This window comes from Cariama cristata, unplaced genomic scaffold (assembly GCF_000690535.1).
Source record: "Cariama cristata isolate BGI_N322 unplaced genomic scaffold, ASM69053v1 scaffold5205, whole genome shotgun sequence".
Classification (NCBI taxonomy): Eukaryota; Metazoa; Chordata; class Aves; order Cariamiformes; family Cariamidae; genus Cariama; species Cariama cristata.
The window spans coordinates 14281-30141 of NW_009616837.1; the positions used below are offsets into that span (position 1 = coordinate 14281).

Consider the following 15861-nt stretch of genomic DNA (forward strand, 5'->3'; position numbering starts at 1 on the left):
GTCTTACATAGATCAGACTTGGTGATCATAGCAGTCTGTTTTACCTTTGATCCTTCATGGTTTCTGTCAGTTTAATTTCCTTTGTTAAAATGGAAAAAGGGTTGTGTTTGTTGTATGTGCCCTTAATCCCATTAAGTCAGTGCTAAGGGTTAAATGTTGCAAACCCCACTGTTACAGATTATTTATTTGATACATATTTTTGTTTTGTGGATTACAAGACAATATACATAGGACATACTCCTGAATATATATTGCATGGTTTAGATATGTAATTCTGTAGTAAAACAGCCCAGACTTCTTCATGTTCAGTTAGATGACTCGGAGTAATCCAGCTATTGACAAGAGGCTCTTGTTTAACAGTGTTTTCTATTGCTGCAAGAGTTAATCTGACCTGTTGCAGTGGTTATGTACTCTTCCAGATTTAGAAAGCCTTATTTTGATTATGCTGTGCAAGGGCTTATAAAAAAACTGAAGACCTAGAATAAATAAGACTCAAGACTACTAGACTTTTCAGAAGCGATAAGCAATTTATCTCTTTGTTCAGTTACATCACGGAATAGACTTCTAAATCATTTCGGACCTCCATTGGAGTGATAATTTTGCGGAAGGCTTTCAATTTTAAGCTTAGGATGAAAATAGTTAATGTAAATGTTATTGTAATGGAGTGTGCAAATAGAACCATTTATTTCAGTTGCTAAAATATTCAAGTTTGTTTTCCTGTGGCTGTCTCTTTATAGAAATGCATAGTTGAGGAAGCTGTGGCACATGCCTCCTTCAATTAATATTTTTACGCTATTATTGCAGACTATGGAAAATGTTGCAATTATCCCCAAAATAGTGCTGAATACCAACTAGGTTTATGAAGAAAGAAAATTTATTTCTTAACTGTCTTGCTGTATGGTTTTCAGGTTTGTTGATGACAGAAATCTGAACTACTGAACTGTTAAAACTCCGTACTAGACGTTGTTGCATGAATGCTTTTCCGATACAAGTTTTGAAAGATGTATGTTCATCTGTAATGTTTTCACAGATTGTAGAAATGAGTGAAGCAAGCCAGCCTGAAGCTGAGACTCCACCTTCAGTAGATTTAAACGAAGCTTCGTCTAGCATAGTTGCAAGCACTGAAAACACTTCCAGTTCACCTACCTCAGAGACACCTCCAGTCTCGCAGCCCGAGTAAGCTTTTTCTATTTTATTGTTTTGATCTTTGAGAGAATATCGCTTACTCTGTTGCTAAAAGAGTTACCCCTTTAGGTTTAGCAGGGATAAGATTAGACTGCTACAGACAATTCTTTTGCTGTACTTTGGTTTATGGTGTCAGTGCTAATGGAATATGCCATCATTTACTCAGTGTGTGGATTTAGAGTTGTGTGAAGTGCCATACTATTGCATGAAATGTCATACTATTGCTGTTATCAGTTTCTAAGCTGCTGCTTTGACAGAAGAAAATCCAGTGTCTTTTATGTGCTAGATAACCTGTACTATGAAAGCCCTCAGGTCTTTACCATGAGGATTTCTGCCCTTCACAAATGTGCATTCGCCTCTGTGATTAAGAAGTATCAAGGCTGCTTCAGTGATGGCCTCTGCTTTCAGTTAAGGAAGAACTTTGCAGACTGTTCCAGGACTTACAACAGAGCAGTCTTAAATAAGTTCTGATATTAAGAGAGTTTTGATGGAATAACAAATTTTGGTATAAACGCAACCAAGACAGTTTAATTCTGGTACTTAGTAGTGCATTGCAGAGCTACGTCTACTGCAGGCAGTCTTCAAGAGTTAATGTGCTTAATTTTGTTTTCCTTCTTTTGTGGAATACTGTACTATCAAATGTGAACCGTAGTATGGAAATTCATGTGTGTATACCTATAGGTACTTTTCACAAAATTCTCCTGGGCTTTTTAATGTGTTCTAAAGGGAATATATTCTGTCTGCTGATAAAGATCTAATATTTTGGTAGATAAAAATTCAACACATGAAAAATGAAGTAGACTTCTATTTGGTGTTTTGGGTTTTTTGAGAGTCTAGTTTTTCTGGTTTATCAAACTTAGTTCCTTTACCATAGAAGAGATCTGGAAATCTTGTATGCTGACTGATCTTGCCTAGCTGCTAGGCCTTGGTACTTCATAAGTGTCTTTAATTGCAAGTCTTTGAAAATCAAACTTCCCAAATTTGCAGTTTTTATAAAGCAAAACTGTAATATAATTTCAGCGTGTTTCTTTCTACAGCTTTTGCTGACTACTGAACTGATTCATTTGTGTAATGTGTTGTAAGTCGTACTGTTGTCAAGTCTTAGGAGGAGATTCGGGATGTTACTTTCGTTTGAACATTCAGCTTGGTATCTTGTAATTGTTGAAAACAATCTTGCTGTCATAGTTGGGGAATACTAGAGTGATGAACTCTGAAGACTCAAGCTATGAAACAAATGAAAATGGAAACTTGTTTTGAAGCACCTGATATATTAGTTAGTGCTTGTCAGTAGTATTCTGATACTAGTACCATTTACAGAAGGAAAGGGTAGAATGAGTATAGGAGAGATGCATATTTATACATTATTTCAAACTTCTGTGTTGCTTTAAATAGTAATAGGTGGTCTCTTTTTATACAGATTAATAGCCGAAACAGTTGTAGTCCAACTCCATAGTTAAACAAGATCTTTAAAGAGACTCAGTTGCATTTGTTATCTTTAGACAGCATTTTTCATTTTTCCTGTTTCAGGTACTGATTCCCATCAGTCTGTGCAAAGTCCAGCTCCCTTAGCTGTCACTGGTCTAATATTCCAGCAGGACCTCTTAGTCAAAATATTCTGGAAGTAATTTTATTCCAAACCATTTTTACTTTGTAATGAATCTTTTTTTTAGGACAGCACTGATTGTAGTGTTTCTACCCAGACCTAATGTGGGGAAAATTTTAAAAATAATCTGAGCTCCTCTTCGGGCTGCAAGTAAAGACAGCCACCATGCAAAATGAGCTTGGTAATGCACTTGAAAAATTAAGGCAAATCCACTAACAAATGAAAGTACCTAAAAGCACAGCTTTTAGGCTTGCGCTACTCACCTTCTGCCAATATTAGTTACTTGAGGCCAGTCAGGTACACCCTGATATCGGGGTGTTTTTAAGTTCATACTTGTCCCACATTTTATTCAGTTGATAATTATTCATACTGTCGTCTATCCACTGAGATCAAGAATATGTGGAGCTTCTTAATTCTAAGTGTAGTGGTCAACCTTACTGCAGTCATTAAAGTGTTACATGCAGAGCTAAACTGTGTGTGTCTCAGATGTGTGCATTTTGGGGTGTTCAGAGAAACTACTCCCTGTTTGTAGCTAATAAATTCTTATATTCCTAGTGTTGGTTAGATTTTGCTACGTAGCAAAAAGTCTTGAATACTTATGAGGCTTTTTTTGTTTTATACTGTGGGAGTTTTATCGTATGAAAGGTACTAAAATTGGCTCCCTGGGTTTGTTGCAGCTGCTTCTGTAGATAATTGTAGCAGTCAGAGAACCGAAAAGATCCCCTTTTAAGTTGCCGATGGGCTGTTTGTGTTTTGGCAGCTCTATATAATGATATTGGGTTAACCTAGTTTGAAGAAAGCTTGTTGAAATTTAGGAGGTAGAATAAAGCTTTTACTTAGATCTGGTTTATAACTTTCTAGATCCATAAGAAAGTTATCCCTGTACTGGAGAAGAGAGGACAGTCACAGAAGTTATCAACTGAAAGTTATTGTTTGTCCATCTTCTTCTGACCCATTCCATCATTCCTAAAGGGCATATAGGGAGACTTTCTTTTTGGTTTTTGCTTTAGGATTTGTCTGATGTGATGTGTTCAGCCTTTCTGGGATAGAGGAAGTAAAGCAGTGGGCGGATTAGCTAGTTTGGGCTGTTGATGCAGCTTGGATAATGGTATACTGGGTTACCTCATTTTTATTACACTATCAAAAAAAAAAAAATTCTAGTGGAAAGGAAGTCTGGCTGACTCTACTGTATATTGTTATGCCACCCCTTTTGTCCTCTAGTTTTAGTAAAGTTCTGTTCTGACTTCTTCCCATTGATTTGGGAATGTTAGGAGCTTTTAGTGATGGATCTCAAATCTGGTGTTTGATTCCTTTGTTGAAAGGGAAGAGAAAATTGCTGGCAGTCAAGTAACTATGAAGCTGTTCTTAGTTTGTAGTGATGATGGGGAAAATTATCCATTGCAGCGTTTGGTAAGATGTTAGATGAGTGTTCTGGGAGATGAGAAGCTAGCTTTGAGTTCCTCTGCTGAGACAAACAGACTGGAAAAGGATATTCTATTCTTGTGTGGGTACAGCTGGGAATGCAGTTCCGCAAGTACAGCATTCCTCTCTTAATAATTTCTGTGAGACTGTTGCTTTTTAAAAACTTTCAAGTTATGCGGTTGATTATCAGGGTTACTTGTATTATCAGAAGGGTAAAAAGCATGTTATTTCTTTCCCTTCAGTGCAATAGAGAATTCCCGTGATGATATCCCTGTAGTCAGCTCTAGTGAAGCTGAGCAGTCAGAACCTGACTGTGATATTGGTGGGACACTTGAGGCTGACCCTCAGAGTGAGCATTCCTCTTTTGTCAGTCCACCAGAGAGGTGAGTATTGAAGTAGGTTGTGAGTTTGAATAATTTGAAAGTAATTGTTGTTTTCTGCCCTAACCTTGCAACAAACATTTACATGTGCTTGCTTATCTGTGTGTGTGTGTAATACTGCATATGGCTGAAAATGTGATCGTTTTATAGGTCCTAACACTCTTAAAATTTTCAGCCTTGCAGGTCAACATATAGAGAACATATCCTCTTCACATGGTAAGGGAAAGAAGACAAAATCTGAGTTTGAGTCAGAAGTTTCAGCAGCTGAAAAGGGGGCAGATGAGCAAAAATCTGCTCTGAATGCTTCAGAGAACTTAAAAAGGGAGGTAAGCAGTGCCGATACCCACTCAGTACACGCAGGAGCCTAATGCCCTCTGTTAGGTTATCACCAATGTTAAAGATGAGTGATATCCATCACTTTTCTGATTGCCACTGTATAAATGCACAACCCTCACATTTTGAGCACTGTGTGCGGTTCTAACATTGCCGTCTCAACAAGGGTATAATAAACTGGGAAAGAAGAGCAGCAGCGTTGATCCATTGCCACAGGACAGTTTTTTATAAGCTAAATCTCCTCTTCAAATACAAGACTTGGGGAAATTAAATAAAACTATCTGGATCAGAATCCAGAAGAAATGTTCTTCATGTAACAGATAGTTAAGCTGGGACTTCCTGAAGGATGCTGTGGAAGCTGTATTTTTTTTACGTAGGTTTAAAAATAAGGGGGGAAGGGGTTGTACTGTCCAGGTAAGCTTGTAGAAGAGAAGTCTGAGGGCTGAGTCTTGACTGAGTCAGGACGTTCCTGAATAGCAAGTAGATGGCTAGAGGCAAAGATGACAGTTGCAGGAAATGCAAAATGTTTGGTGTGTTTTTATTCTTTCCTAGGTATCTTATTTGGCCACTGTTAAAGTGAGATACTTAGCTCGATGGGTCTTTTGTACTTAGAACTATATGACTGCTTTTATGTTCTTACTGTGAGACACTTCTAAAGCTTATGGTTTTTAAATAGGTAAAAATGACCAAGGCCAGGGCAATACCATTTTTTGCTATTTTAGGATCGCATTTAAACTGTCACTAATAATTTGGATAACTCTTTTAAAACTAAGAAACTTTTCCCAAGATTATTGTACAGAGTACAGTGTACCTTAAAGTAACTATGTGCAGTCAGGAAGAGTCTTCTAAAGAATTACTACAAATAAATTCGTGTAAACCATTAAAACAAAGCCAAGGTTTTCTTTATTTAACCTAATGCTTTAAAGACTGCAGTTTAAATAATTATGGCATTGACCTGATGTCATAGTTAAGCAGGAGTGTGATTTGGCATTGCTTACTCAGTTTTTTTAACTTTCATCATAGTCCAAGGAGGCTCTTGCATTCTGAACTTTCTTGGGAGAGGAAGATACAGGGTTTTTAGGTCCTGTCATTTCTAAATCTGTGTGGGGATGTATTTTTGTGAACACCACGCCTAAAGTTCTGTTGCAGTGTAGTCCTGTGAAGAATGCTGTTGTCACTTTTGTCCAAATATGTGGGTTAGCAGTTTTTGAGGGCTTTCAGCTGTAGAGCTACATATGAAATAATTCTTGCTTTAAGTGCAGAGAAAATGTCAAACTACAAAGCAGTCATTCTGGAAACTACCTGTGAAATGTAGTGTACGAAATAACCTCTACACTTGAAACGTCTGGCAGAAGCTTTTCGCACGGTGTGCTTGAAACATGTTTGTACAAAGGAGAAGTTAAGACCTGAAATGGTATAGCATATGGTTAACTTAAAAGGGTTGCTGCTTTGTCAGGCGAATTCAAAATATTATTTCTTTGATCATTAAACATTAAATGAAACTTTTTAAAATAATATCTCATTCTGCTGTTTTTTTGAGATATTCAGAAACTCCGGGCGGCCTCTGGAATTCTGTCATGACCATGTTCTGTCATGTTTCATATTTGAAGATTTCTGCTACAGGGAAACCTTTTCTCCTTAGGAGGAGGAAAAGCAAAAATCTTGAAGAAAAAGCAGACATTTTGAGACAGAATGCTTATGTTTTACTTAATGTAGTAGCTTAGCCACAAAAACTATCAGCATCTCAGTGAAAGAATTAATAATTCTGGGAGGAAATCATCACATGTTTTTTTTCTGGCATGTGAGCTTACCTTGGCACTAAATTTTTTTTACATGGGTTACAATGGCGTATCTGCTGTTGACTTGATGAGAGCATATTTTGGTTTTTTTCAAACATTGAGGTTCATCTTTGTTTTCATTGTTGGTACTGAAAAATATTCACAATTGGTGCTCTGTTATTTTGCAGAAAGACTATAAGAAAACAGGAGAAATTGACCCTACATCGGTGATAACTCCAAAGGACCCTGGAGACATTCCAACATTTGATGAATGGAAGAAGAAAGTCATGGAAGTGGAGAAAGAAAAGAGTAAGTTCAGGATTCATTGGTTTGGTCTAAATACAGACCGCTTTCTTGTATCAGATTTGCATCATGAAACTGTCTCAATTTGGAATGCAGCCTGGAACTTCGTTTTTCTACTAGAACTACATAATTAATAGCATTTATTGTATAAAAGCAGTGAGGAGAAGTTCCCTGAAAGGTAACATACTGTTTGTTTGTGTGACTTTATAGTAGCAATATTTTCTTGTTCTAGGTCAGTCAATGCACCCTTCTGCTGTTGGTGGGCAGCATGCCACGAAAAAAGTTCAAAAAAATAGAAATAACTATGCCTCTGTAGAGTGTGGTGCCAAAATTTTGGCAGCAAATCCAGAGGCAAAGGTAAGCATTTACTAATCTTTAGTGTGCATTATTTCAGTTTACACTTACACAGGAAGGAGTACAAAGTACACTTACTTAAAACTGAGCACTGATTTCTGAAGTAATCTTTTATTTCTGTGTTTTGGTTTATTGTGAATGGTTGATGTATAAAAATAGGACATAAACTATGATCTGTCCCGTTTTTGAGGGGTTGGTATAGAGAAGTTGATGTCTTTTTAAAGTGAATTTGGAAGGAGGAACTGAGTCTACTCACTACAGAAATTGAACAACTGAACAAAGTTGTGTTAAATGGCTCTGGTAAATAATCTTGGTTGCCCCAAAGTAGTATGGCATACTGTCTCCTGTGTATTATCTTGCTTAGAATGTTGTGAAACTTGGTATTAGTCTACATAACTAATATCAAACTTATTTTTGGAGAGGGGGGGAAAACCCTTGGTGCTGTGTTAGTATCTACAATACAATTTAAAATACTAATTCTCCTCTTTATACAGAGCACTTCCGCTATTTTGATGGAAAACATGGACCTTTATATGCTAAATCCTTGCAGTACTAAAATCTGGTAGGTTACTGAGGTTTGCTTGTATGACAGGAGTGGTTATAGTTTTTCCATCATGATGGGACTGTATATTTCTTGTGGGACTGATTTGATCTTGGTGTGTTTCTGCCTGAAACGTGTGTAAGGAACTTTGACGAGTTTAGCACTAGGTGCTTTATAGTGTCCCCCTTAGAAATTCTGTCTCTGGTATTGAGAAGTAAGATTAAATGGATAACTTGGTTCACTTTAGTGTTTGTAGTTTTTGCATAATTATAATCTTACAGAAGAGAAAGCATTGAGTGGTCAAGTAAAGATTTTGGTTTCTTTCCCCAGCTGTCAAATAATTGTAGGACACATGATCAAAATTTACTATATACTAACTGGTATTTCATTTGTGTTTTAAATGTTTGCTATTCTTAGTTTTTAGTTCTGTGACTTGTTGCGTTTAAGTACAAGATGGATGAAGCTTTTGTAACTGCAGGTGCTATCTAGCGTGGCTAAGCTTAGATATAAAGATAAATATGACTAGTGATTTTCAAGGGAGCAACAAGTGATGCCTCCTTATTGTACAGCATTTTTGTAGTGTTCTTTTATACCTAGTGAGGGATGCAGGAACAAGGTAAAGGTCCGAGGATTGTAAGTGTAGAAGAAAAAGTGCTGGTTTTTTAATATTTCCTTTTTGTCTTCAAGGTTTGTTATTGAGCTCTGCGAGCCAGTCCAAGTAAAGCAGCTTGACATTGCAAATCATGAATTATTCTCTTCCACTCCTAAAGACTTTCTGGTGTCTATTAGTGACAGGTATGTTATCAAAACTGATCCTTCTGAATGATAAATGAAATAAGAATTATTAAATGGATGACTTTATAAAACAGTCTATGTACGCCTGTTATTATGCAAAGTGTAATGCATTGTGAAATTACATGGAGTTTCTTTGTGTATGTTACTAGCATTTTCTTTTCCATGGAAAGGGTAACTGTGAGGTCCTAGAAAACATGACTTGAGTTCTTTTCATGCTTCCTGTGTGTTTTTTTTTTCTTTGCTACCTTAAAAATGAAAAGCAAAAATTTGTTGAGAAGTAGCAATGAAGCAGCAGAAGTTATACAATAGCTAGGTACAGGATGGCAGATTATAAAATGAATATTTCTTAACAGAATGCCACTGGGGTTGTGGGCTGTCTCCTCCCTTGTCATTCAGACCATTTTCATGTGACTTAAGCTGTCTTCAGTGCTGAACTCTGTCCAAAAAAACCCAAATTATTTAGAAAGGAAAAAAATAGTAGTACACCACTGAGGAATTGGAAGGGGTAAGAATACTACTGGTTGGCCGAATGACTGGTTAAAGGGGGTGACTTTATCATATTCTAAGTAATGTTGTACCTCCACTGCTTTCTGGGAGTGAGCACGTTGTTCTGGTATGTGAAAGAGGAGGCATTCACATAGTGCATCAAAAAACCCTCACTTTCTTCTTCAGTGTGTAGATTCTGATTTTCAACACTTTCAACAAGCCTGACTCTAGCTCTGCTTTGCTCATAGTTTTTTGCTGCTTGCTTGCAATAATGTTTGCAAACTATCACTTATGTGTGTTGTGTTCTTCAGTGTTCATCTGAGGTGACTTTTTTCAGTTCCAGAAACTTCACTGTAGACTGGCTGAATTTCAGTAATTGAATCAAGTCTAAGGTTTCATCCTTCAAGGGCTTGCACTCTGTTTTAAGTATGTGAAGAATTACTGCTGAGATTTTGGTTTGGAACTACCTTTATCTTGCAACTCTTCTCTCCATAAAAATCACATTGCAGCTATCTTGCAGATGGGGAAAAAGAAAAGTATTTCTTCTGTGAAAAGGCATTGTGGGAAACTTCTGCAAATGTCTGTAAACAGTTTCATTAGCTGACTCCATTGTTTCTTTTCTAGGTATCCAACAAACAAATGGATTAAATTAGGTACTTTCCATGCCAGAGATGAGAGAAATGTCCAAAGCTTTCCTCTGGATGAACAGATGTATGCAAAATATGTTAAGGTAACTTAACACTGCAAAAGCATCCATGCTTCTCTGGGAAGGAAGAGTTTGCTGGGCTTACCCTGTATGACAGAGCATCCAGAGAAACGTGTTATCAAAGCATATTTTACCATTAAATGCACTAGTTTCATTAGTGGCCCTAGTGCGATTGGCCATGTACTAAACCCTTGTCACACAATCACAAGTATGTTACCTTCCTTGTAACGGGTACTGAGAGGATCTTGGGAAGCACCTATTATTTTGTGTCCAAGTACATGCTTAGTTGATATCTGAAATAAGAAAAATCCAGACAATGTTCTATTTGATTTAACCAGCTGCCCCCTGAAGGTAAGATTAGAAGTATTGACCTATTGTCTCTTGGCTGTACGTGTTTTGTAGATATATACACGCTCACTGGAGCACAGATTAGAATATGCGTGTTTCTTGATACTTTCATGCTGTATTCTGCTATACAGTTTTAAGTGAATCTGAAAGAGTAAGCATTTGAATTCTGGTCCTCATCAGTAGACTCAAAGTGCAGTTTTGCAGTTATTCGGTCATAACTGTGACTCATGCAAATTATTGAGGCTTACTGCTACTGGAGCACCATGATCTCTCTGCCTTCAAAATAATTTGCAGCAAGCTATCTTTACTCAGGAGACTCACAGTGATTAATACTCCATAAATAATGTCGTACATGGACTGGGATAAAAGCTTTTGTGAAAATATTGGGATGTAGTGGAGGTTTAAATTCAAATAAAATACAGACCTTTTAGGTCCTCTCCAGTGACGTGTTATCTTCCAGTTATGGTGCTGCCAATACATTTTGGGTTGTGCTACTGAATTACGATTTGTGCTTTCATGAAGTAGCAGCTATGGATGATAGTTCTCTAACTTCTCTACCTAGAAATTCTGCATGAGTCACAGGATAAAGATTTCATCTATTTTTAATTCTGCTTTCTGGCTGAATTAATGCCTTAAGGTAGCTGGAATCTTGCTTGTCACTGAAGTTCCAGAATTACCCTAGATGCTTCAGCACTTAGTCCCTTGGCTACAGTGTTCTGCCTTGAATAATGTAGCATGGTAAAATTTTCAAAGGATTGTTCTTGCAATGTTTTTACTTTATAGCACAAAAAGTAAGCAAGTTCTAAGTGTGCCTAGTATACTGAGGAAACGTCCAAAAATTTTTTCAAAAAGTTTGATTTTTGAAGTGGCCTAATAAACTTGTATCAAAAATAATGGAAATTTTTTTTTGCAAGAGTGCTTTTGTGGGAATGGTTATCTTGGTATCACTTACAGATTATTACAGTCTTTCCTTGGTAGTGTCTACATAGTGGTTTAATAAATGCATTCTACACTTGCAAATTAATGTAGAGTGAATAAATACCAGTGTGTAGTTCAAGTTCTCACTAGAAATACGCAGATGACTGAAGCTTCCAAATGTATCACAGATACATCAGAACTTTCTTCCAGTAGTGTTCCTGTAAATCGAAACCTGTTACGTTAAACTTGAAGCAGCAGCAGCACGCAGAATGCATGCTATGAAGGGTTTTTTTCCTTTTGAGTCACTTTCTGTAATCTGTGCTCTATAAGGGGAAGAAAATACACTTGGTAAACTTAACACACTTCAGTATTCTGTCTGCAATCATGCTGCCTAGAAAAATTGAAGAACTTCTTAAGTTCATTAATGAAACACTTGTTGCATGTTACCTTCTATCTGCAAGGTACAAGGGCTAAATGAAATCTTGCTACCTAGGGCAGATGAAGCAGTATTGCGACTTTATTGTTTGTAACTTGTCTTAAGCATTTATAGTACTGAATTAAAAACAACAAAACTCTGTAGTTGCCTGTGGCATGTGTTCAGCCTTTGTACTGACATCTTTTTTTTTTCTTTTCCTTTCTCTCGCTTCAGATGTTCATCAAGTACATAAAGGTTAGCAGCCTCTTCTTTTGGAATGATGAATGCATGGGGCTTAGGGTGTTCTCTGCTTCGACTCAGCACTTTAATGCATGGCAAGAACAAATCTTTCAGACTCTTTTCTGTAATGCACAATCTACGAATCCTTCAAGTAAACAAAACTTGCCATTCGAGATTGGATGTGTATGTTAAATGAACTCTTGACTCTGTAGGTCTTTGGGGTTTTATTTTAAGTATTTTTTTATTCTTCAGGTGGAGTTGATATCGCACTTTGGATCAGAACATTTTTGTCCTTTAAGTCTTATAAGGTAATATCTTAAGTATTTTACTTTGTCTTTCTACCTCCTTGCAGTGAGGATTAGTGTGTTTTAATAATAGTTGGGCAACAAATTCTAGTTTGCAGTTTAAGTTATTTGCAAACACTGTGAACTGAAGTAGTTGCCTAACTTACCTACTGCATAGCATGCTTCACGTCCGTTTAAAGAAACTTTAAATCTTTTGATTTGGTTCTCCAGTATGTAAGGAATAGTTTATACTTGTAGCGGGGTGGTTAGGAAACAGGAGCATGAGCAGTCTTAAAGGAGGACATGGACATTTCAAGGCTGACCAAGCAAAACAAGGAACAAGTGGTGAACTAAAAAAGAGCAGATGTGATGAGTGCTTTTGGGAAGCTGCTGTGTTGCCTGGCACTCCAACTACATACAGTTAGTAATGCTTAGAATATCTAAATTGAACAACTGTGTGTATGTAGTTCAGAGAATAATCAGCCTCTGTACTGTTCCTAAAAAATAATTTCAGTTGTGTCAAAGCTGTGTGAGGATTAGAACCTCGGATCTGTAGTGTTATAAGCCAAACCACTTTTTTTTCAGTTGACAAGACTGCTTTAAATTGGATTGATTTTATTTTATCTTGGCAGAGCTGGTCAAAGAGAACATAGTATGCAAAGTGAGGCAGTCATGAATAGATCCTCCTAAAGTCAGTCAAAAGTGAAGCTGAACAGGAGGCATAAGAGCTCATGGAGAGCTTAAGACAAGGAAGTCTAGGTATGATTTCAAATTAAAAAAGAAAAGTCTCTTTGGAATTACTAGAATTAAAAACAGGATCTTGTTTTGGTGCAGCACTTGAAAGCATGAAGTGGACTTTATGGGTACAAGTTTGAGAAAATAAGCATACCTGCTGCTTGATCTTGGTTAACTGAAGGCAACTATTGCTTATCTAATTTATTTACTGCATATTATGTAATGCTAATATTGCTTATCTAATTATCAATTATGACAAGTAATTGCATGACTAACAGACTAACACTAGGTTTTTATTTTAAAACTTTGTTCATAGGGTATTTGGTACTAGCATGGTTGAAGAGTATGAAGAAATAGCTGATTCTCAGTATCAGTCTGAACGCCAAGAACTCTTTGATGAAGACTATGGTAAGCAATTAATATCTGCATTTTTAGCCATTCAGACATGTGTCATGCTAGTGTGGTGGCTTGTCGTTTTCCTGCATATGATAAATGATTTGACTGCTAAATTTACTCTTGGTGTTGTTGACAGTATTTCAGTATTTCTGGGCTTATCCAACAGTCCTTTTAAGTTTTAAACAATACGTTGGAACTATTTGGAGAGTTACTTTAAAATGCTAGTAATAAGTCTCTGTTTCACTTGGCAGGCTAGGCAATAATATCTTCGTGTGCTGACAGTAGTAAAGGATAACAAAAATGATCAAAGCAGCTCACACAAAACAGCTTTATTCTTAGTGTCCATAGCCCATTTCCTGAGATTTTTTGTATGATCAGTGCTGCAAGCAATTGGGAACGTGCTTATTTTGACTTGCAGACTTTGTGTTTAAGTAAAAAATATGAAAACACCTACCTCCAGCCCTCATGACGAGGAGGATGAGAAACCCTATACAAAGCTCAGTGAGCTGTTTGCTGCATCCACGTCATGAATCCTGGGGAAACGGAAGCTTGAACCCTGAATCTCTTTGGGTTTCCCATTGCTTGGAGCTTGATATTTCAGTATGTAATCTCTGACCTTTAATTCTGTAGTTTTATTTTCACACTGTCAAACTGAAGTAGTTGAATGACATGTTTGATCTTGAGGTTTATTTTCTTTGCCCATGACACATGTAATTTTGATAGTCATAAGTGTTCTTCTTTATGTATAGATTATCTATTGGATTACAATACAGGGGAAGAAAAATCTTCAAAAAATCTCCTTGGTTCTGCTACAAGTGAGTATGATTTATTATTGCTATGCTGAGACAAAATGAGCTAATTGAAAGTGGAATGACATTTTGTCATGCAACAGCTATGACTTTTTTTTTTAGCCCAAAACGATTTGTTGTGATTCCTGTTTAATTGCATAGGAATAAGTGGTAACAATTGAAGTTGGAGTATCATTAAAGTGTTCTAAAAATAGAACTTTGGGAACTTTGCTTTCTATACTTAAGGATCCTGAGCACTTAAAATATGAATGTTACATAGGGCTGTAAATAACCAGTACTAAAGTGCTGTAGAACCTTCATTATTCAGAACTTGGAAATCTGTGCTTGATTAGGGTGCCTTATTTACAGGAGGCAATATAAAGATTTTTACTTTGTACAGCTTGAAAGGAAGGGATGGAATGGAGTTTCTGAGAAGGCTGTACGTAAATATTGTAGCTTCCATGTTCCTTCATAAGAGCTGTGTATCTTTATTTGAGAACTAATGGTTCTTGACTGTCTCTTACCACTTTTCCATTGGAAAACCTCCAGGTGTGGCGTTTGGCTAAGAATACTTGAATATTCAGTTTTAATGGTATTTTTGCTTACTGAATTATTTAGGATAGCATCAGCTGCCACACAGCTTCTTCCTTCTGTCCCAGTTAGTGAAGATTTGTTACTCTAGTGTAGATTTGCACTCAAAATGAGTGCTCTTTGGGCTCAGGCTTTCCTTTCATCCTATAGTGGATCAGAGCTGCAGAGTTCTTCGCTACTATTTCCTAGAGCATAGTTGTCACTTAAGCACAAAATGGTCATGGCGAGGAATATTGCACAGCTTAGTGCAGTTTTCAGAGGGGAACTGGATAGTGGAAAAGGCAGTTTATCTCTAAATGTTAGCCTTTCATAGATGAGAGAAAGCAGTATATTCTTCCCTGACACTGCTTATCTCCTATCTGTGACTTTCAAAGTTTCTGTCTTCAAGCTGTCTTGAAGAGGCGTATTCACATGTTCTGTCTGCAAGTGCAGTATTGCAAGATTTTTTTGTTCGCTGTCTGAAAAACAGTGACTTTTCTGTTGTGTTTTTTTTAAATACAAAAGCTAAGATTAAAAGATTTGAAACACCTATTACTGATAGTGCTTTAGACAGCTGAGCACTGAAACATTGCAGTGATCATTATTTAGTTTTGGCTGGTGAATCTTCTCAGGGAGACCTTTTGTCTCTGGCAGGGTAGTCAGTGTTCCTTCTTTGGAAGGAATACTGAGTTTGTGGGTGTCGGGTTTTTGTGGAGAGTCTTTTATATATGTGCATGCTTGGACAAATGTGAGGGACTTCCATTTGGCATCATTTGTCTCTAGACTGATACACAGTGAGGAAGATGGTCTTCTGAGGAGGAGATAATAGTGGGCTTCTCAATCATTTGATCTCTTAAGTATTTTGCAGTCTTCTGCTTAGTCTAACCTGTGAGGGTAGCTCACTGTTCTTCCTCCTGCCATTCTCCTAGACTGGCAGGCTTCTTCTATACTAACTCCTAATTCTCCCTGTTTTCTGCTTCTCCATCAATAATAAGAAACCAATCATACTTCAAGTTTAACATCTTTTGTTTATCACGACTTTTCAAAGAATACAGGCCCAGATAAATGTAATTCAGGAGTGTAGTTTCTGATGTGCTAAGGAGGAAAGGCAGAACAAAGGTTCTGAACAGAGCTTCCGGGAGTCTAAGAAATTTGTCATTACTACTAAAATGCCCCTCTAACTTTATGAACTTATCCATGTGACAGATGGTATGTTGGTGGATAGGGGAGAAATGGGCAAAATTGCGCCAACTTTTCTGTGTTTGCATTAAGGTACTCTTT

At 37.0% G+C, this 15861-nt stretch overlaps 1 protein-coding gene across 1 annotated transcript in view; it reads left to right on the top strand.

The window, feature by feature from the left end:
- Nucleotides 1–1039: 1039 nt before the first annotated feature.
- SUCO (SUN domain containing ossification factor) overlaps nt 1040–15861 on the top strand; it is a 25332-nt gene continuing 10510 nt past the window's right edge. The window contains exons 1-11 of the mRNA XM_009700303.1: nt 1040–1176; nt 4453–4593; nt 4766–4916; nt 6890–7010; nt 7237–7361; nt 7853–7920; nt 8587–8694; nt 9805–9910; nt 12060–12115; nt 13143–13234; nt 13972–14037. Coding sequence (XP_009698605.1) covers nt 1040–1176; nt 4453–4593; nt 4766–4916; nt 6890–7010; nt 7237–7361; nt 7853–7920; nt 8587–8694; nt 9805–9910; nt 12060–12115; nt 13143–13234; nt 13972–14037 — 1171 coding nt within the window. The remainder of the gene's footprint in view (nt 1177–4452; nt 4594–4765; nt 4917–6889; nt 7011–7236; nt 7362–7852; nt 7921–8586; nt 8695–9804; nt 9911–12059; nt 12116–13142; nt 13235–13971; nt 14038–15861) is intronic.